This window comes from Trichechus manatus, unplaced genomic scaffold (assembly GCF_000243295.1).
Source record: "Trichechus manatus latirostris isolate Lorelei unplaced genomic scaffold, TriManLat1.0 scaffold00033, whole genome shotgun sequence".
In the NCBI taxonomy this organism is placed as follows: domain Eukaryota; kingdom Metazoa; phylum Chordata; class Mammalia; order Sirenia; family Trichechidae; genus Trichechus; species Trichechus manatus.
Genome location: NW_004443969.1, coordinates 8,229,591 through 8,252,839, shown reverse-complemented (window position 1 = coordinate 8,252,839; position 23,249 = coordinate 8,229,591). Strand labels below are relative to the sequence as shown.

The window sequence follows — 23,249 nt, the reverse complement described above, 5'->3', positions numbered from 1 at the left end:
CACACCCACACACCCACACACACACACCCACCCACACACACACACACACACACACACACACACACACACGGCTGTCCCTAGAAAGAAATAAATCTAGGGAGCCATTCTTCAACTCCTATGGTATCCAATTTAGAGGCAGTTTATAGCCAACCCAAAGATACATCAGCAAGCAGTTAAGACATACCAGTAAGCAATCAGAAACATCAGCGAGCAACAAGACACCAGAGCAAGCAGTAAAAGACACACCAGGGAGAACGTTTCTGAGCAATTACCACGTCTTAATGCAGGGAGGGAGAGAGAGAAAGTGCACCCATCTAGGATTGGAACCCTATAAAAATGAACTCTCTCACAGCTCAGAGTCATGTCTGCCATGCCAAGAACGGTCTAAGGGCCGCCAACATGGCCGTGAACCAGAGAGAGGGCAGAAAGGTTGCTCATGAATGAAGACTATAAACTTAAGCCCCTGCCGTTTTTGGCATCCTATAGAGACTTAAGCAAGTTCTGGGGAGGTGCAAATGGTTAATGCACTCAGCTGCTAACTTGTAGGTTGGTGGCTGGAGTCCACTCAGAGGTACTTCGGAAGAAATGTCTGGTGATCTACTTCCAAAAAATCAGTAATTAAAAACCCTATGAAGTACAGTTCTACTCTGACACACACGTGGTCAAGCATGGGTCAAAATCAACTCAACAGCAACTGGTTTGGTTTCGTTTACAGAGCCTAATCTAGAGATAGCAAATATTTTTAAAATATATGTTGGTTAACTGACGAGACATAAAAGATCCCCCAACCTCTGGGGGAAATAAAGGAGGATGCCCAACACACCTATATTCACTGTTGCCCATCTAGTCTAAGAAAGGGATGCATATGCACATATGCACAGAGAAAGGATAAGCTTTTACACCAAAGTTCAGGTCAACCAAAGGAACAAGACTCTTAGACTCAGAGAACTTGATTATGAGACAACTTATCAAATACTCCAGGAAACTGTCAGTTCTCCTTCTCCAGGAATCTTTGAGAAAACGGCAGCATGTTTTTCCAAACTCATCTATTTGCAATGATTTACAAATGGAAGCAACAGAAATAGACCAAAACATCACAATCTCTGTGTCACGGCACTAGAAGGTCTTAAACTGAACTGCAGGGGATTCCAGTACCAATGGTCCCTCTGAACAAGTACTTGAACTCAATGGAACCTGGAAACCACTTACTTTCAGAGATGCTGAGAAGACTAGGTGAAACCACCTATGTCAGAGGGCCGGAAACAATACATGCTATTTACAAGATGGCTGCTAAACATTAGTTTCCTCTCTTCCGTCCCAGTTTTTTCTGGGTCACAATCCATTTCTAGTCTGTATCTCTTCCATACGTCCCTTTGCTGCAGTCCTCCCCACCTTCAAAGTCTACCCTGCTACAGGAAGCCTTCTACAGTCACTCCCAACCCACAAAGTTCGTGTTAGTCTATGCAAATGTTTTATTTTCCTAACTGGCTAGTAAAAATCTTGAAGACAGAAAACTATATCCCACACACACGGAAGATGCCAAGGAGTAAGAATGAGGTTAATTATCAAAGTCATAACTCTAAATGTGCTCCTATTTCCCAAGATGAAAAAAAACCTTAACTCAAAACAAAACACTCTGGTTCTTTAAATATTATTAAAAAGGCAGCACCACTGGAGCCGGTGGTGGTTCAGCGGAAGAACTCTCACCTTCCATGCAGGAGACCCAGTTCAATCCCCAGCCAATGCACCTTATGCACAGCCACCACCTGTCTGTCAGTGGAGGCTTGCATGTTGCTATGATGCTGAACAAGTTTCAAAAGTGCTTCTAGACTAAGACCAGGAAAAAAGGCCTGAAGATCTACTTCCAAAAATCAGCCAATGAAAACCCTATGGATCACAACAGTCTGACTCCGTTGTGCTTGGGGTCATCATGAGTCAGGGGCCAACTAGATGGCAACTAACAACAACAATAACAACAGTGGCACATCAAAAGGAGCCCCACTCAGAGCCAATGGCCTAGAGAATGTGCTCAAGAGATATTTGTTAACTGAGTAAATCAGCTCAACACAGGGGCTGGGTCAGGATCCCATCTGAAAGAAGCAGCCACCAACTCCCTCCCATTTCATTCCTGGAGGTTTACCCATGATCATCTGCCCTGAGACTTAGAGCCCAGGTGGGGAAACCACTACAGAGCCAGAAGGCAACAAGATCCCCATATCACTGACGAGGGTGAGAGCACAAATGTTTACACGGGCTCTTAAACCCAGTTAAGAGCAGCTGAGTTGTGCAAGCAGTTAAGTGCTCAGCTACTAGCCAAAAGGCTGGTGGTTTGAACCGACCCAGAGACAGCTCAGAAGACAGGCCATCTGCTTCTGAAAGTCACGCCTTGAAAACCCTATGGAGCAGTTCTACTCTGCACATGTGGGCTCACCATGAGTCTGAATCAACTCAACAGCAGCTAACAATAACAACAAGCTACAGGACAGAGGCACTGCGGGACAACAAAGTTAAAGGCAGAACATGCCACTCCACCTTGGGAAATAGGATCATGCAGAACTGCAAGGAAATCAGATAGGACCTTTCCAGTTGCATTTTCTACTGAGGATGGGGGCTGGGGGAGTGGAGGCTGGAGAGGCATGGGTTCCATTTATTAATAAGCAACTCAACACAGTGGGAGGCTTTCTTGTCTAATTACAGAAGCTGTTGGAAACTGCAGGGAAGACAGGATTTATGGCCTAGATGACACTGCTTCTGTGTTGTAATTAAAAGTTATTTTTAATACCTTTGTTTGGTTGGACACGTTGGATTATTTGAAATATATTTTGCAATTTCAAACTTGCTTAAGGGCAAAGAACATCACCAAAAGGTAATACAATAAGTTTGCATAATGTAAAACAATTAAATGTTTTGACACTGGGAGGTGGGAAAGGAAAAGGATCTCTCCCACTTAATTCTTATAAGAAAGAGGGAAAAAGAAACAAATAAGCTAAAAAGTATATCCTAAACTAGATCTTTAAAATTCCAAAAGTAACTCAGCTACTTACTTTACCCATTAACTAGAGTTTGGCTATCACCCACCAGAACTATATGCATAGTTCATCCACAACCATTCATCCAAAGAACCTAATCCTGCGGCTCTACGCTTTCTCCTGTGCCCCCAGGAAATGGCAGTGGCCGTCCTAATGAGAGCGAGTCCTGACTCAACCACAAAGATCTAGGGGCTAACCCCAAGACAGTGTGATCAGGTCCTATCTGAGCTGTAGACAATAGTTCGGGGGTTGTTTTTTTACCCATTTTCCTTCTCTTGCCCAAGATTCCAGTTTTAAGAAGGGGGTGGACAAAAATCCTCCATAAGGAGAACTGCAAGGGGTTGCCCGTGAGTAGCTACAGAATGAGGCCAAGATTAGACAGGGGCCATTTATTTCCTAAGTGCTATTTCCAGAATTTATATTTCTCCATACACATATAGAAGACACAGGTGGTGCAAACGATTAATGTGCTCAGCTGGTAACCCAAAGGCACCTTGGAAGAAAAGCCTGGTGATGTACTTCCCAAAAATCAGCCACTGAAAACCCCATGGATCACAGTTCTACTTGGACACACATGGGGTCACCATGAGTCGGAGTCATCTCAACAGCAAGTAGTACTGGTGTAAACACATCAGAGGCATTTTCTGCACAAGTGGTTCTTCTTTAACAACAAGGAGGAGAGAATCTGTTAAATATCACAGACATTTGAAATTGTTTGATGGGAGTGGAAAGGAGGAAGGAACTCTAACTGGTATGAGATTCTCAGATAACCTCTATATTTCACTTATCCATGCTATGAATCTTCTCATTAGAAGTGAATTCTAGGAGCTCCTTATATGCAAATGTGTCATAGAAACCACTGGATATTACACATCACAATGAGACTATAAAAACCTTTTAACATTTGTTATTTGAAAATAAACTTAAACTTAGCTTTACATGACTGTACCAAGCTTATGGAATTTATATTATACAAATAAGAACTGTATTCCTTTGTTCCTTGTTCTTTCCAAAGCAGAGTTTGACTCCACAACAGAGCACAGAACTTCCATTCTTACCTGCCATATTAATTTTTTCAAGTGCAACCAAGCTTGGAACAGCTGTAGTGGAGTTGGTCGAGTTCACTCCCGTGCCATTGATTACGAGATTGTCCACCCTCGACTCCAACTTGCCAATGCGCTGCAAAATATTATCCAGTAACACGGCAAGAGTCTTCTTCAGATCTGTAACAGAAAACGCAGATGATTTTAAAATTCTTTGGCCCAAGCCGTCTGTCCGGATTTCTCTCTCTCTTTAACATGCAGAACAAAACGTCTCAAATGCTTTTAAAGTGGCATAGCTAAAAAATACTGCCCTAAGACCTGTCCTAACAGACAACATCTGAAAGATGACAGCAGCCGCACCAAAACTAAACCAAACCTGTCACGTCAAGTCAATTCTGATTCATAGTGATCCTACAGGACAGAGCAGAATTGCCCCATAGGGTTTCCAAGGCTGTAAATATTTACGGAAGTAGACTGCCAGCTCTTTTTGCCACGGAGCAGCTGGTGGGTTCGAACCTCCAACCTTTCGGTTAGCAGCTGAGCACTTAACCACTATGCCACCAGGGCTCCTTTTAAGGTGTCCAGAGCCTACTAAACAAATTGATCTATTCTGGAATCTAAGTTTGACAATGAGTGACATTATAAAATTATTTCCAGCTATTAGCTTGATGGAGCCCTCGTGGTGCAGTGGTTAAGAGCTACAGCTGCTAACCAAAAGGTCAGCAGTTCGAATCCACCAACTGCTCCTTGGAAACCCCATGGGGTGGTTCTTCTCTGTCCCATAGGGTTGCTATGAGTCAGAATCGACTTGACGGCAATGGGTTTGGTTTCCGATTTTTTTTATTAGCTTGAAAGAAAAAACTTTTTGTTATTTAGCATCCTACCATGTTGTTGTTGGCTACAGTCAAGTTGCCCCCCGCCCCATGGCAACCTCATGCACAAAGCAGTTATGATTCACAGGGTTTTCATAGCTGATATTTGGAAGTATATAGCCAGCTCTTTCTTCCTAATCCATCTTAGTCTGGAAGCTCCACTGAAACCTGTTCAGCACCATACCAACACCCAAGCCTACAATGACACATGGGTGGTGGCTGTACATGAGGTGCACTGACTGGGACCATGGAATTCAGGACTCCCACATAAAAGGTGGGAATTCTACCACTGAACCACCACAATAGCACTCTATTAAAATCCTCTTCCCTTACCCCATGGTGATTACTGATACACTAAATGACAACCCCAAAGTCGCTTCTGGATCAAGTTCATTGTTATTTTTAGCACTGTGTACTCTAGCATGTCCTGATTCTTTGAAAAGTGCTTATTTATGTTGGTTACATATGGTAGCGCTTAATAAAAGCTACAGTTCCAGATTTCCGGGCATGCTGAACAACCCAGAGTCAATTATAATCAGATTTAGAAAAGAAACTTAAAATATAGACTAGATTCATTTGTTTGTTCAACAAATATCTACTGAACAACTACTGTGTGCCAGGCATTCGGGCACACTCTTCTAGATGCTGGGGATGTTCTCTCACGGTGCTTGCATTTACGGGCTGATTCTTTCTTACACATCTGACTCTGGGTTAAAGAGTAGTGCACTTTCCTCATGGATATATTACAGGCACACTGTCCTCACCCATACACAAGCCTTACTAAGTGTGTACACAAGGTATTCCACAAAGAAAGAGTTCAGTGTAGCCTCTCTGCTCCGGGGCAACTTGTAACCAAAGAAAGATATGCTGACTTGTACGTGTTGGCAAGGCAGATGGACAACAGAACAGCCTTCCATGGGAATGTACTCCAGACTCATTTATGAATTGGGCGTAGGCCAGGTGGAGAAAGGTACAGTGTCATTAATTACCATCTTCTGTTCTGCTGGGAACAGAGGCAGACCTGCCTGAGAAAGTGTTCTGATCTGGAAAGGAAATAAAGACACACCTGTTCAATTCACGAACCCCACACCGTGGCCAACGAACCTCAACAAGGTACATTAAGGCCATCCTGTTTGGCCAAGTAAGGGAGAAGACTCATCAGAACAGAAACACAGACAAGTAATTAGCATGGAAATTATGTTATTAGTGGATTACAGGCAGCACCACTTGAGCTGACTCAAAACGCCAAACAGAAACAAAACCCACATCCTGTAAGCCTCCCATTCTATTTGTCTGGCATAAGCTCACCCAAACATTTGACTTCTTAACAATGCTTAGATCTGTAGCAGCTTGTTCATTCATTCATTCATTCTCACAAATAGCTAACTTCCATGTGTATCTTACCTGCTTGTAGTAACACATGCTGGCCACAGAATTAGAGCAATGGTGATAAAAATGTACAACTGAAGCAAAGGCAAAGGGGAAGTAACATTTACTGAATGCCTACTCTATGCCACGCACACATATAAGCAAGCCCGTTATATCTTCATACCCTCCCTGTGAGGTAGGTACAACTCCGTTCTATAGATAAGGAAACTGAAGTTTACAGAGATTAAGTAACATGCTCGTGGTTACAGAGATTATAAGTTAGAATAAGGCCTTGAACTCAGGTCCGACTAATTCCCTGATGCCTGACTTGTGACCAGCCGGAAGTCAGGAGCCCAGGTAGGAAAAAAAGAAACTTCAAGTGTGAAGTTCAGTGTCTTTCATGCCATGTTGTTGTTAGCTGCTGTGAAGTCAGTTTCCAACTCATGGTGACCCCATACACAACAGAACGAAATATTTCCCGGTCTTGCACTATCCCTATGACTGGATGCAGATCAGACTATTGTGATCCATAGCATTTTCACTGGTTGATTTTCCAAAGTAGATCGCCAGGCCTTTCTTTCTAGTCCACCTTAGTCTGGAAGCTCTGCATCATAGCAACACACAAGCCTCCACTGATAGATAGGTTGTGGCAGTGCTGAGGGGCACTGGAGGGAGTCAAACCGAGGTCTCCGACATGGAAGGTGAGAATTCTACCACTGAACCACTACTGCCCCTACCTTTCATCCATAGCATAGTGAGTAAGGGCCCAGACTTTGGAGCAGATTTCCTGGGTTTGGAGCCTCCCCATTCCTGTTTCCTTATCTGTAAAACAGTAATAAGGATAAGCCTACCTCTCTGGGGTTGTTATCACAACTTAATGAGTTAATACTTATAAAACATTTAGAACACTATCTGGCACATAATAAGCATTACTTAACTGTCTGTTACCTATACAAATAAAAAATAAATTAAAACTTTCCTCTGGAAAAATGCTCTTACCATTCCTTAAGAAATCCTTTCCTGGGTGATGGCAAAACTTTACCTTTCTAATCAAAGGGTCATGAAATCATTCTGGCCCTGAGGTCTGGAGTCCCATGGTCAGCAGGACTTACAGTTTGTCACTGGTACCTCATTAGCTGGCCGGGACAGCAGGAGTCAGTTACCAGCTCTGTTCTTATACTGAGCCTAATGCATCAACTGGTTCTCCTGAGTTCTAAAAACTGCCAAAGGCTAGCCACACAGATGGGGGCAATATGCCACTGAGAGATGGCATAAAGTATCAAGTATAGACAGTCAGTATAAAAAAACCACTCCTCAGGCATAAAATATCACCCCATCTCCAGCCTCTTTGCCTGGAGACTGTATCATCAGTTAACCAGCTCCTGTGTAAATGGCATTTAACTATTACCAGCAACTGGAGCCATTAAAAATACCTAAGGTCAGCAGTTCGAATCTACCAGCCACTCCCTGGAAACCCTATGGGGCAGTTCTACTGCGTCCTATAGGGTATTGATGAGTCAGAATCGACACGATGGCAACGGGTCTGGTTTTTGGTTTTTATAGTTTTATAATAAAGGCTAAATTATAATACCTTTCCAGGTGATGAAATTATTTCCCACCTTTGTATTTTACAGTTAAACCTGCAACTGTTAACACTTTTATTGTAATCATAAACCAATACTAAAACATTTTTGTGTTTTAATCTTAACGGTAAGCCTTTTGTCCAATAAGACTGTGCACCCAAGAATAACTTCCATAGAGTATTAATAATGCAATGAGTTAAAATATTCCTCCAAATTCTACTATAATATTTTTATATTAATCATTGTGTTTTACCATTATTATAGTAGTAAAATGTGTTCTCAGCGGGATTACAATTTTCCATCACTAACAGGGTTTTTAAATTTTGTTTGTGCTTCAAAGTCTTAGCAATAAAAATTTAATCCCAACACTGCTATTGCAATTCTGTGTTCCTAAAACTCACTATACATGATAAAGATTAGATCAAAGTAGTTGAAAACATTTAAAATGTCCCTCTGGGGAAAGGGAGCTTGGGCTTCTATCATACCATGAGTTCTTTGATAAATGGCAAGATCTCAAAGCTGCATTAGAGTAGATGCTCTGAAATCTACATCTGTAGGCTTTCATTTCCAGGAAGCCATGAAACCAGAAGGTGAGAAGAGGCTGCAGGCTGCTGACACATCCTTCAGCAGGACAGCCAAGGAGACATCACTGCTAGCTATACTTTCCTCCGTGCCGACAATCCAAGGAGACAGGGTCTTAGTAGAAAGAGAGATGCTACTGGTGAAAAAAGGTTTCTAGATCTACCAGCAAAAGCTGTGAGATTGCTAGTAAACCCTTATTTGCCAGATCACCAAGTCCATAAATATTTGTAGTCTTACCAAGAAAGGCAGCATCTGGGACCTATGCGGTCCCCACTCCATCTCCCCCCAGGAGAAGTCCTCAACCCTGCTGTCCTCAGACTCACCTGCCATCAGAGATTCCAGGCCCCAATCCCAAAGGACAAAATCAGTCTGCAGAACCTACTTCAAGGATTCTGAGGCATAGTCCAGGTGGAGAACTACTTTTAAGGTGTGGGCAGACCATGAGTTGCTGGTACAGAATCAACTGTGCAATTGTGCAATGAGCAAGGACTTAAATCTGAACTGACAAAAATAATTTACATCGGTGCTTACTCCCAATTCAAATACCTCCTCACCATGGCTGCTGCAGAGAGCTAACAACAGAGCCACAGAGCTGCTTCACTTGCTGCTCTGGAGAAGCCCAGGAAAGACAGGGTGTTAATGAGAAACAAAGGTGCTAATGAAAAAAAGAATTAACCTTGACCTCTTGTTCTCATCAACTGTCACATGAATGTCAAGTTTCATAAATTATATATTTTTAAATTAATTTCAAAGTGACCATACTACAGAAAGATAATACAGTTACAGTAATGATCAAAACACTGTCCATTCATTATATACAAGGACATTCAAAGTGGCACTATTTATTAAAGTGAATAGTGTTATTTATTACAGATAAGAACTGGAAACACCAAAACACCCAACAATAAGATTAAATTACATTATGTCCACCCACTTATGAGACAGAATAAATCAGTAGATTGTAAGCTGACCGAACACAGAAACCAGGTCTGTCTTGTCATCTCTGTTTATTGCCACTAGCTATTAACGTCAGGAGCTCAATAAACATTTATTAAATGGATGAATGAAAAAGGAGAAGTATATAGCCCTCAAAAATATGTATGGCATAGGGCCAGGAAGGCAGATTAGTCAGAAGCTTCCTGTGGTCCCTCTTACAACAATGACCCAAAAAAAACAAGTGAATTGATTTTATACAATAATCTAGGAGCCCTGAACATCAAAGGCAAAGTTGAGGAATCAGACTGAGTGGCGGGGGAGGGAAAGATGGTTCAGAAGCAGCGAGGAGTTGCCAGACCTGACCCAGCAGGAAGTGGCACCCTTCAGGCCGGACCGGCTGGCGCCTGTGTGGTGAGGCAAGCAGTGGCGCTTAGGATGCATCCTCCACATCGGGAGAGACCGAATGGTGGAGAGTCTACTCAAGCCTCCAGAACCAATGAAAAGTGGCGTACAATCAGCAAAAGATAGGTACATGCGTCTAAGCTACCATGCGGATCAAAAAACACCCTGTTTGGGAAGAACCTCTCTCCAATTTACCTGCCTCCTCCCTGCTCTACACCAGGGCACAGATCGGCTTCAGTGATTGCCGTATCCCCTGGGCCAGAAGAAGGACTTGTTGTGCACCTGAGTCATTCTCCCGGCCTTGAAGAGGGAACAAATTAACAAACAGAAAAAAATAATCTGCCAGCTCGCCTAAGCTGGGAACTCGAGGCAGGCACAGCTCCTTTGCCTGGGCACAGGCATAAGGGGCCCATGGACTGTGAATGCCTTTCACCCATGCGTAGACCTGTGTGGACCCATTTCAGTAACGTAGGCCCTCATTACCACAGTACAACAGGGTATATAACTGAAGCCTAACTTCAACTGTATCAGCTATATGGTGGAGTGGCAAGTTCGTGACATTTGACACTGTTCCTCACCTATCCACATCAGGGGCCTGAGGACTGGTGGCTCCACCCGTACCACCTAGCCACACGTGACAGAGGGTCAAGAATAAGTGGTGCCTCCCAGTCCTTACAGCCAACATCACTGGGTGCCCATAATCTGGCTGCAAAACCCACCCACCTACGTGCTCTAGGGAACAGGGACACGCTTTCCTTCCACTCAGGGGCAGCCGTCAGTCCCTTACCTTGCTCAGTGCATGACCCCCTACTGCAGCCAGATACCTGTGTCTACTCCAATCACCCCTGTCCATCTAGGACTATAGGCGAGAGTCTGCACCACACACATGGTGACTGACTACCTGGACACCTGAGCTGAATCCATACAAGAAAAGTAAACGGATTCCTTGGCTCATATACCTTGTAACAGATCTAATCACCTAGTGACAGGACATTACACCTTCAAAGGCACCAACAGTCAAACTAGCTCACATAAGCAGCCAATTTGGGCGTATCAAACAAAACAAAACAAGCAGCTAGGACACAGTAAGCAAACATAAAATAAATAATAACTTACTGATGACTTGGAGACAACAGTCAATATCAAGTAACATGAAGAAGCAGACCATGATGGCTTCAACAAGCTCCTCAAACAAAAAATCAAGAAATCTTCCGGAGGAAGAGAGCTTCTTGGAATTATCAGAGGTAGAATACAAAAGACTAATATACAGAACTCTGTAAGAAATCAGGAAGGAGACAGATAAAATGCAGAAAAAGCCAAGGAACATACAGACAAAGCAACAGAGGAACTTAAGAAGATTATAGAAGAGCATAATGACAAATTTAACAGGCTTCAAGAATCCATAAAGAGCAAGCAAAAATAAATACAGAAGATTAACAATAAAATTTCAGAATTAGACAACTCAGCAGAAACTCATAGGAGCAGAATTGAGGCAATGGAAGTCAGAATTAGTGAGACTGAAGATAAAGCACTTGACATCAACCTATCTGAGGAAAAATCAGACAAAAGAATTTAAAAAAATGAAGAAACCCTAAGAATTATGTGGGACTCTATCAAGAGGAATAACCTACGAGTGACTGGAGTAGCAGAACGGGGGGGATAACAGAAAATACAGAAAGAATTGTTGAAGATTTGTTGGCAGAAAACACTGTGAAAGATGAGAAGATATCGATCCCAAGATGCTCCTCAAACCTCAACCAAGGTAGATCCCAAAACAAAGTCACCAAAACACATTATAATCAAACTTGCCAAAAGCAAAAATAAAGACAGAATTTTTAGAGCTGCTAGGGATAAATGAAGTCACCTACAAAGGACAGTCAATAAGACTAAACTCGGACTACTCAGCAGAAACCATGCAGGCAAGAAGGCAATGGGATGACATATATAAAGGCTTGAAGGAAAAAACTGCCAGCCAAGAATTATATATCCAGCAAAACTGTCTCTCAAATCTTACGGTGAAATCATGGCACTTCCAGATAAACAGAAGTGCAGGGAATTTGTAAAAACCAAACCAAATTACAAGAAATACTAAAGGGAGTCCTCTGGTTAGAAAATCAATAACATCAGATAACAATCCAAGACTATAATACATGACAGAGCGACCAGATATCAACCCAGACAGGGAAGTCTCAAAAATAAATCAAAGCTAAAACACTGAAAATAGGGGAACAGAGATGTCACTATGCAAAATATGGCAACATTAAAACAAAAAAGAGGGACTAAAAAATGTAGTCATATATCTTTCATATGGAGAGGAAGTCAAGGCGATATAAAGAAATAAAGAGTGGTTTAAACTTAGAAAAATAGGGATAAATATTAAGGTAACCACAGAGGAAATTAACAATCCTAGGCATCAAAACAAAAAACAAGAAAAACATACAGACTCAGCAAATATAAAATCAACAACAATGAAAAAGATGAAAAGAAAATACATAAAGAAAAACTACTCAGCACAGAAAATTAAGTGGAACAAAGAAACTGTGGACAACACACAAAAAAAAACACATAAAAATTACAGCACTAAACTCATACCTATCAATAATTACGCTGAATGTAAATGGACTAAATGCACCAATAAAGAGACAGAGTGGCAGAATGGATTAAAAAAACACAATCTGTCTACATGCTGCCTAAAAGAGACACACCTTAGACTTAAAGACACAAACAAACTAAAACTCAAAGGATGGAAAAAATTATATCAAGCAAGTTACATTCAAAAAAGAGCAGGAGTAGCAATATTAATCTCTGACAAAACAGACTTTAAAATAAAATCCACCACAAAGGATAAGAAAGGACGCTATATAATGATTAAAGGGTCAATACACCAGGAGGACATAACCATAATAAATATTTACGCACCCAATGACAGGGCTCCAAAATACATAAAACAAACTGTAACGGCATTGAAAAGAGACATAGACAGCTCTGCAATAATAGTAGGACACTTCAACACACCACTTTGGTGAAGGACAGAACATCCAGAAAGAAGCTCAATAAAGACACGGAAGATCCAAATGCCACAATCAACCAACTTGATCTCACAGACATATACAGAACACTCCACCCAACAGCAGACAAGTATACCTTCTTTTCCAACACACATGGAACATTCTCCAGAACAGACCATGTATTAGGCCATAAAGCAAGTCTTAACAGAATCCAAAGCATCAAAATATTACAAAGCATCTTTTCTGACCATAAAGCCATAAGAGTAGAAATCAATAACAGAAAAAGCAAGGGAAAAACATCAAACACATGGAAACTGAACAACATCTTGCTCAAAAACTACTGGGCTATAGAAGAAATTAAGGACGGAATAAAAAAATTCACAGAATCAAATGAGAACTGAAAACTCACCCTACCAGAACCTTTAGGACACAGCAAAGGCAGTGCTCAGAGGTCAATTTATAGCAATAAGTGCACACATCCAAAAAGAATAAAGGGCCAAAATCAAAATATTAACTGTACAACTTGAACAAATAGAAAGAGAGCAGCAAAAGAAGACTTCAGGCACCAGAAGAAAGCAAATAATAAAAATTAGAGCAGAATTAAATGAAATAGAAAACAAAAACAATTGAAAGAGTTAACAAGACCAAAAGATGGTTCTTGGAAAAGATCAACAAAATCGATAAACTACTGGACAAACTAACAAAAGAAAAACAGGAGAGGAAGCAAATAACCTGAATAAGAAATGAGATGGGCGATGTCACAACAGACCCTACTGAAATTAAAAGAATCATTAACAGAATACTATGTAAACCTGTACTCTCACAAATTTGAGAACTTAGAGGAAATAGACATATTTCTAGAAACTTACCACCTACCTAAACTAACACAAACAGAGGTAGAACAATTAAATAAACCTACAACAAAAGAAGAGATTGAAAAGGTAATTAAAAAACTCCCAACAAAAAAAAGCCCTCACCTCACCCTGACAGGTTCACTGGAGAAGTCTACAAAACTTTCAGAAAAAAGTTAACACCACTACTATTAAAGGTATTTCAGAGCATAGAAAAGGCTGGAATACTCCCAAACTCATTCTGTGAAGCCAGCATAACCCTGATACCAAAACCAGGTAAAGATACCACAAAAAAAGAAAATTACAGACCAATATCCCTCATGAACATTGACGCAAAAATCCTCAACAAAATTCTAGCCAACAGAATTCAACAACATTTCAAAAATATGTAATGGCATGAGGAAACACAACAAAAATGAATTTAAAAATCTGTATACAAAATATGATCCCAACTTTTAAGAAAGAATATATATATATATATATATATATGCATTTGAATTATGGTGTTGGTGAAGAATACTGAATATTCCATGGACTGCCAGAAGAACAAAATAATCTCTCTTCAAATCTTCAAAGAAGTACAGCCAGAATGCTCCTTAGAAGTGAGGATGGTGAGACATGTTATCAGGAGGAACCAGTCACTGGATTAGGACATCATGCTTGGTAAAGCAGAGGATCAGGGAAACATATACATATGTTTATGTATCTGCATTTAAAAAAAAAAAGGACTGGTGATAAATCAAATTTTATCAGTGGTAAGATCTGGGGTTTGGGAATAAGAAATATTTTTATCTTTTATCTCTTCTTCATAGTTTCTCATATGCCTTCACGTGGATACACAAATTCAGGCTACTTTCACAACCAGAAAGGCATTATGTGCTATTCTAAACACAGATGCAGTACAGGGGGTTCTACCTTCAGAACTCAAAGACACTAACCACAGGTACCTGATGTCATCTTATCTGAGGGACTCTCACTGCCTTATCTCATTGGACTCTTTGAAGCACACAATGGACAATTCACTGGCATGTAATCTCACAAATGCGCCTACCACCCTGCACTGTCTGCAGGCAGCAGTGCCTGGACACAAAAGGGTGCTGAACAATCACCCCAAGAGTGCAAGAGGCCCTCTCGGATGCTCCATATCATTGATGAATATTCTCTCCTGGGTTAAAAGCTACCATCTAAGCACTGATCAGACTCTGTGTCTAGATGTGAATGGGAGAGTCATTAGTATTTCAAGGAACTTTCTAGGAAGTAGAATCTGAGAAAACGTCATATCTAGGCCTGTTGATGATATCAAGCACCTTATGAAACTAGCATCCAGAATGGAGTTCTTGGGCTGTTCTCTGAATTTACCTAACACCTGGCCAGCTGCGTGAAATAGAGGTCAAGCATTTTAATCCTTTTTAAAGAAGAGGAAAGGACTCAGAGGTGGTGCGAGGTGAAGTGCATTGTCGCCCAAGGTCCAGAGCCAGAGAGTGGCTGAGCTGAGCCTGCAGCCGGCCTGGCCCAGGGCCCACATTCTTCCCTGCAGGAAAAGGGCAGCAGTTACACAATAATCCTTCCAGCTCAAGGCCCTTATCAGAAATATCACCACTAACAATGCTCTTCAGATAAAGGTGAGCTCGGCCACACCCAGCTCATCTTTCAGTCCACATGGCAATGACAATTACACCTCCTCTTTCCGAAATGTCACAATTACTTGGTGTAGGTAATACACTTTACAAAGAGGCCTAGGGAAGAGCAAAGCAACATCTCTCTAGGCTTAGAGTCCAGAACAGCAGCTCTCAACAGGGCTGGCTTGGGGACAGGTATGGGTGATTCTGGTGCACCACCCTTGCCCCTCCCTGTTTAAAACGGTGGGGCAAAGGCTTGCCTTCCCCTGGAGCAGAGCTTACCTCTCATGTCTGGTCGGGCATAATCCCTGTAAATGCTACAGGCAGCTGCATAAAGATGTTCCTGAAGCCCTGTGTTCACACAAATAAACTCAAAGTCTCCGCAGACAATTTTGTGGGGTGGTAACAGACGCAGGCACGTACAGGCCAGCTTAGTAATAATTAATATTAACTAATACACTTTACTAAGTGTTTTATGGACCGGGCCCCATGTAATCCTTACAATAACCCTATGAGGTAAATAATACTGTACCCTCTATTTTATAAAAGAAGCAGGCTTAATGAAGATCGGTGACTTGCCTAAGGTCACACATCTACTACAAAGTATGGCCTCTCCACAACTCACATAAACTCACATACAAACTCTCAATTGCCTTCTAGAATAAACAAGGGTTCTCATGTCAGGATCATGCATAATAGTTACTTAGAGGCCACTTGCACCCCATTTCCTGCCTCACTAAAATCATTACTCTGCTCAGCTGCTAACCCAAAGGTTGGAGGTTCGAGTCTACCCAGAGGCACCTCAGGAAAAAGTCCTTGCAATCTACTTCTGAAACATCAGCCATTAAAAACCCTATGGAGCACAACTCTATTCTGACGTATATGGGGTCATCATGAGTCAGAATCAACTCGACAGCAACTGGTAGCTGTATCACATAGTCACAGCTTCCTGCAGGGGGCGATGCTGCTATTCATTCATGTCTCTAACACCTACTATGTGCCAAGTAACCATGCTATACCCTGCGGGTACAGTGTGGAACAAAATAGATGATAAACAAATACAATAAATAGGGGATGTTGGGCAGTTCAAGTGTTACGAAGAATGAGAATGTCAGTGGTGTTGGCCCTCACTTCAGTTAAGGAGGCTGAGCAGACTTCCGTGAAAGAGTGACATCTAAAAGGGTGACAGAAGGTGAAAAAATGAAGTGAGCCTCGTGCTATCAGCAGGCAGAGGAAACAAAAATGCAGAGGCTCAGAGATAGAAAAATGCTAGCCACCATCCAAAAGCCTCTCTCCAGAACATAACTGTGGTAGAGGCAGACATGAGAAGTATGGGAGCTCCTTAGGGTGGCCGCAGTGGCATGAGGCCTGTGCAGGCAGTGCTAACAGAAAAAGCAGCTGGGAAGAAGGAGTACAGGTTTCATGCGGAGCTATGGCCATCAGGCAATGCAAGGAACCCTACTTCAGGAGCTGGAACATTCTGAGCCTGCCAGCCAGACACCCTCACACAGGCATTCCTCTCCCTCAACCAGGACAGCTCTATTAGTACCTGAAGCAGTGGAGTGGAATTAAAAGACTACTCTTGATGGCAAGGGAAGTGTAAGTCCCAATTCTTCTTGAAAACCCACACTGATTTTACTCCTTTCGTCCAAAAGACTCCTGAGCTCCTCTCCAGAGCTTCCTGACTCCGTCCGGGCTGTGTGTGTCTGCAAGCTCGCTCAACTCTGATGTGGAGGCCCAGCTAAGCTGTACCTCCACCACAGGAATGCTAGAAACACCCCAGGCCCCAAGAGAGGCCTGTTTTTAGGCATAAAGCTTTTTAAAGCAGAAAACCATTTATTTAATCATACCAGCCATGTCACCATAGAGTAACCACAATCTCGTTAGACACATCAAACAGCCCAGCTATGTTTTTCCCCACCAGTTTTACTCTCAGACCAAGAATAGTGTATTTCGCTCAAGGGCAGGGAATTCCTGCTTCAGCGACTGTGGTTTTCCACAGCACCCCACAAAAGTCCCAGCTTAATAAATAAATGGGACCTCATAAAAATTAAAAGACTTTATCAAAAAAGTGAAAAGACAAGCTACCGACTGGAGAATATCTTCAGAAAACATATATCTGACAAGAATCTGTTGTTGTTGCTGCTAGGTGCCATTGAGTCGGTTCCAACTCACAGCGACAGAACAAAACACTTTCCGGTCCCGTGCCATCCTCACAATAGTTGCTATGTTTGAGCCATTCTTGCAGCCACTGTGCCTATCCATCTCGTTGACAGTCTTCCTCTTTTTCACTGGCTTTCTACTTCACCAAGCATAATATCTTTCTTCAGGGACTGATCTTTCCTGATAACATGTCCAAAATACATGAGACAAAGTCTCACCATCCTCACTTCTAAGGGGCATTATGGCTGTAGTTCTTCCAAGACAGATTTGTTTGTTCTTCCTGCAGCCCATAGTACATTCAACATTCTTCGCCAACACCATAATTAAAAGGTATCAATTCTTCTTCAGTTTTCGTTATTTATTGTCCAGCATTCACATTCATATGAGGCAACTGAAAATACCATGGCCTGGGTCAGGGGCACCTTATTCCTCAAAGTGACATCTTTGCTTTTTAACACTTTGAAGAGGTCTTTGACAAGAAAACTGTATGGGGCAGTTCTACTCTGTCACATGGGGTCACTATGAGTCCACAGCACCTAACAACAATAACATACCTGTGGATGTAATTCCATTTGAAAATAGGGTTTTCTTTGTTATGTTAACGAGGCTGTATCAGCGTAGGGTGTATCTTAAAGGAATCACTTTTGAGATATAAAAGGAACACATTAAGCACAGAAGCAAGGAAGCATGAATGCAGGAAAGACAGATGCCACATGGAGATCTCCAAGGAACTTCGAGAAGAACTCCAGAGAAGCTGAGACAAGGATTTTCTCACAGAGTGGACAGAAGGAGTTGTTAAATGAAATCAAAATGGAGTCAGGTAGTTGACAAAATGGCATACGTGGTACTGTAAACAACACCTCTAAGTCTTGTCTTTATCAAAACTTAAACCTAGCTTTCCTGTAAATTAGGCCACCCTCGTTAACTAATGGGATTCTAACAGTGTGTCAACAGTAAATTGTATAAGCCAATTAGAAATGAGCTTATTTTTCTTTCAGTTTGTCAATAAAAAGCCAGTCATTGCTGATGCTCTTCAGAGTATCTTTCCACTTAAGGCTTGGTGCTACCTAATTTGTGAAACTTTTGCCTGAATAAACCTCATCTAATAGATTAATAAATAAATAAATAGGTCTTTGGAAGCAGATTTGCCCAGTGCAATATGTCATTTGATTTCTTGACTGCTGCTTCCATGGGTATTGATTATGGATCCAATCAAATGAAATCCTTGACAACTTCAATGTTTTCTCCATTTATCACGTTGTTCCTTATTGGTCCAGTTGTGAAGATTCTGGTTTTCTTTGTGTTCAGCTGTAATCCATACTGAAGGCTGCAGTCTTTGATCTTCATCAGTAAGTACTTCAAATCCTCCTTGCTTTCAGCAAGCAAGGTTGTGTCATCTGCATATTGCAGGCTGTTAATGAGTCTTCCTCCAATGCTGATGCCAAGTTCTTCTTCATATAGACCAGCTTCTCTGATTATTTGCTCAGCATACAGATTAAATAAATATGGTGAAAGGATACAACCCTGATGCACACCTTTCCTGATTTTAAAAACACTTAGTATCCTCTTGTTCTCTTCGAACGACTGCCTCTTGGTCTATATACAGGTTCTGCATGAGCACAAATGAGTGTTCTGGAACTCCCATCCTTTGCAATGTTATCCATAATTTGTTATGATCCACACAGTGGAATGTCTTTGCATAGTCAATAAAACCTAGGTAAGCATCTTTCTGGTATTGTCTGATGACTGCCTCTTGGACTATGTACAGGTGCTGCATGAGCACAATTAAGTGTTCTGGAACTCCCATCCTTTGCAATGTTATCCATAGTTTGTTATGATCCACACAGTGGAATGCTTTTGCATAGTCAATAAAACATAGGTAAACATTTTTCTGGTATTCTCAACCAAGATCCATCTGACATCAGCAATAATATCCCTCGTTCCACATCCTCTTCTGAATTCGGCTTGAATTTCTGGCAGTTCCCTGTCAATGTGCTGCTGCCAACTGCTTTTGAATTATCTTCAGCAAAATTTTACTTGTGTGTGACATTAATGATATTGTTTGACAATGTTCGCATTCTGCTGGACCGTCTTTCTTTGGAATGGGCACAAATATGGATCTCTTTCAGTCAGCTGGCCAAGTAGCTATCTTGCAAATTTCTTGGCATAGACGAGTAAGCACCTCCAGCGCTGCATTTGTTTATTGAAACATCTCAATTGATATCCATCAATTCCTGCAGCCTTGTTTTTCACCAATTACTTTGGTGCAGACTGGACTTCTTCCTTCAGTACCATTGGTTCTTGATCATATGCTACTTCCTGAAATGGATGAACATCGATCAATTCTTTTTGGTACAGTGACTCTCTGTATTCCTTCCATCTTCATTCAATACCCTGTGCATAGCATCCTTCAATATTGCAACTTGAGACTTCAATTTTTTCTTCAGTTCTTTCAACTTGAGAAATGTCGAGCATGTTCTTCCCTTTTGGTTTTCTAACTCCAGGTCTTCTCACAAGAATCTAATAACCAAAATATACATAAAACTTCTACAAGTTAACAACAAAAGGACACCCAATCATAAAATGGGCAAAGGACTTGAACAGACATTTCACCAAAGAGACATTCAAATGGCCACCAAACACACAAAAAGACGTTCACCATCATTAGCCATTAGACAGACGCAAATCAAAACCACAACGAGATACCATTCTACTCCCACTAGGATAGCTAAGATTAAAAAAAAAGGAGAAAATAACAAATGTTGGTGAGGATATGGGGAAACTGGAACCCTTGCCCACTGCTGGTGGGAATGCAGAATCTGGGGGTGGCAGCTGTCACAGCCCGAGCTGGTGACTGCTCCCAGCACAGCTCCCAGGGCCCAGAGAAGCAAGCAGGTGAGACACTCAGGATTGACAAAGTGTGAATCACAAGGGCAGAGTCTCACCTGCCTCCTGTTTCCATTCTTGTTAATTAGAGAACTGTAACTGGACCCTGCAATCCTGTTAGATAAGAAGTGATCACCAGGGATCAGAATTTGGGTCAGGCCGTTAAAGACAGGAATCGGTTCACCTCAGAAACAAGAACGGCACTGACTAGAGTGAGTGACACCACTCACCGACACAATCCTGCGACATCACCGACAGGCAGGGCCCTGCCAGGCTGGTCTGGGAGCTGCAATGAAGCTGAGCTGCTGAGCTCCCCTGCTCCACATATGGGCATGAGGCCAGGTGCCAACATAATGCTCTCAGGCATGACACAGAAACACACAGGCACCCTGCCACACCCCAAGAATGAATGCTCCGACTGTCCTACACTGGCTGTACGGAAGATGCTCCAGGTACCACGTTGAATTACCAAGTTCCAAAATAATTCAGAAGCATCTTTTAAATCACCAGAATAAGGATGGTGGGAGGTGGGGGGGCTGGGGGAACAGGGGTATCAGGCACTGTTTGAAAGTTCTTCTATTATTATTTGAGCACTAGTCAAACAAACAACATCAACAGCATGAAGGCACCTGACATGCAGCATCTCATTCAAGTTTCACAGTCACCTGATGAAACAGGTACCATTGCCCCATTTTAAAAGTAGTCTGTGTCTCTGAGGCCCAGGTTGCACAGCCAGTATGTGACAAAGCCAAACCAGCTTGCTCCAAAAGCCATGCTCCTAACCATTACAACTCCCAACTGCCACTCAGAAGAAGCATTTCCAGAAGATGGAGAAACACTTCTTACAAAGGAGGTATCTTGAGTAATCCAAAGACTAGGATGAAAGAGATCTGGTTCACCAAAGTATCTCAGAGGTAGAAAGGCTGAAAAGGGTCAGAAAACATTTTTAGTAAAGGGTCAGATAGTAAATGTTTCAAGTTTTTCTGTCTCCATTGAAACTACTCAACTCTGCCATAGTAGTACTAAAGCAGCCATAGATGATATACAGACAAATGGGCATAGCCGTGTCTCAATAAAACTTTATTTACAAAAACAGGCAGAGGGCCGAACATGACTCACAGACCATAGTTTGCTGTATCCTGCTCTAGGATCTCAAGTCAAGGATTCTAATAAATTAGTAATAATCTAAAATCAACTACTGTAATTCTTCAAACAACTGACATACCTACGGAAGATCCTGAGAGCTGATTATACCAGTACGATGAGAAAAGAAAACATGTTCTTTGCATATTAACTGGATTCATTCAAACCAGACACAGACTCCAGCCATAGGAGCAGCTCTTCACTCTTCTAGCACAGACAGCTAGGCAGTGCACTGCACATGGGCTGCTTTTTGGCAGAAAAAGAGATTGCAAATTGATGGCCCCCGCAACCTCTTCCCCACTGGGCCAGCCAGTGAAATTACTGAACACCCCCTAGAGTCTGCATCTCTGCCGACTACAGTGCCAGAGCTGCCTGCCTGCTAATGTGCCTAAACTGAGACTGATGATTCAGGGGAAGCACCCATCATCAGAATGGCTCTCCAGCTTTCTGGGACTGCGCCTGGACTATACCAACCACTGGCTCAACCCTCTTGCCTCAGTCCAAGATGTTGGTGCCCAGAACTGAGAACCAGGGGGAAGGCTAGGCTATCAAATTTTACCTGACAAAAACCAGAACTTCTACAAAAGGATGGTGTTAGATAGGGTTTGCTATTTCTACTCTTGGCACAGTAGTTCTCAAAGGTAGGGGCATGGGGGCAATTTTGACATTTGGCAATGTCTTGAGACATTCCTGATTATCACAACTGCGTAGAAGGTGTTTACTAACATCTAGTGGGTAGAGACCAGGGATGCTGCTAAGCATCCTAAAATGTACAAGACAGCCCCCATAACAGAATTATTGGACCCAAAATATTAATAGTGCTGAGATTGGAAACCCTGACTTAGAGGGATCTCGCCACATGATGATCCCAAATATCTCAAGCACATGTGCACAATCCACTATAATTTCAGAAACTCCCTCCAAAGACCACTTTGTTTGACATGTCAAGTTGATGTAAGGGAAGAAAAATACAGCAGTGTGTGTTAGACTTGCTAATGAAGCCTTTTTGTTTGTTTGTTTTTAGAAAAAGAAGAATTACTATTCCAAGGTTCATTTGCAAAGGTAGGAAGATGAAATAAATAATTTTTATAGTTTCTCTGAGCTCCAAAGTCCTAAGATTCTAAGCACATAAGGTGGTGGAAATTCTAACAGACTACTCTGGGAGCTTCCAGTAACTTTTTTTAGTATCTTGGTGAGGCTGAAAAGCTAAGACCAGGTCATAGCCCTTTAGAATGTGGAGGACAGCCTGCTATATGAAATTTTTGCAGCACATAATAAATAAAAACAGCCAAGATAACTAAAGAAATTGAAAGCCTATAAACTTACTATAAGTTTACCATATCTTCTTCCTTCCCATAGAAGATATGTGCCATAGAAGATACCTGATAGACTGAGATAAACAGAAGAAGGAATTTACTACTGGATTAGTCCCCTTCCCCCTTCCTCCCCAAATGGGTACCTTAAGCAGAAGCTTTAAACAGCGTTTTACTTGTTACGTCACACACATTGGTAACAACCAGGATGGCAACTGCTTTTTGTTTTCTTCCTGGTGGTGTAACCACTATGCTCTGGAGATGTTAGAGAAGATCTGATTAAAATGCATCCTCTGAAAAACCACCTACTTGTTTTTCAATATGGGCTCTCAAAATGGAGTCTCATTTTTTCATTCCATCAGATCAAGAAAGAATGATATTTTACTTGTTAGATGCCATCGAGTCAGTTTTGACTCATAGTGGCCCTATGTACAAGAGAATGAAACACCGC

The 23,249-nt window shown here is 41.8% G+C and overlaps 1 protein-coding gene across 7 annotated transcripts in view; it reads right to left on the bottom strand.

The window, feature by feature from the left end:
- MGAT5 (alpha-1,6-mannosylglycoprotein 6-beta-N-acetylglucosaminyltransferase) overlaps positions 1–23,249 on the bottom strand; it is a 450,048-nt gene that overhangs the window by 245,826 nt on the left and 180,973 nt on the right. For all 7 annotated transcript variants that reach the window (XM_023730183.1, XM_023730185.1, XM_023730187.1 and 4 more), the window contains one exon: positions 4,088–4,252. In XM_023730183.1, coding sequence (XP_023585951.1) covers positions 4,088–4,252 — 165 coding nt within the window. The remainder of the gene's footprint in view (positions 1–4,087; positions 4,253–23,249) is intronic.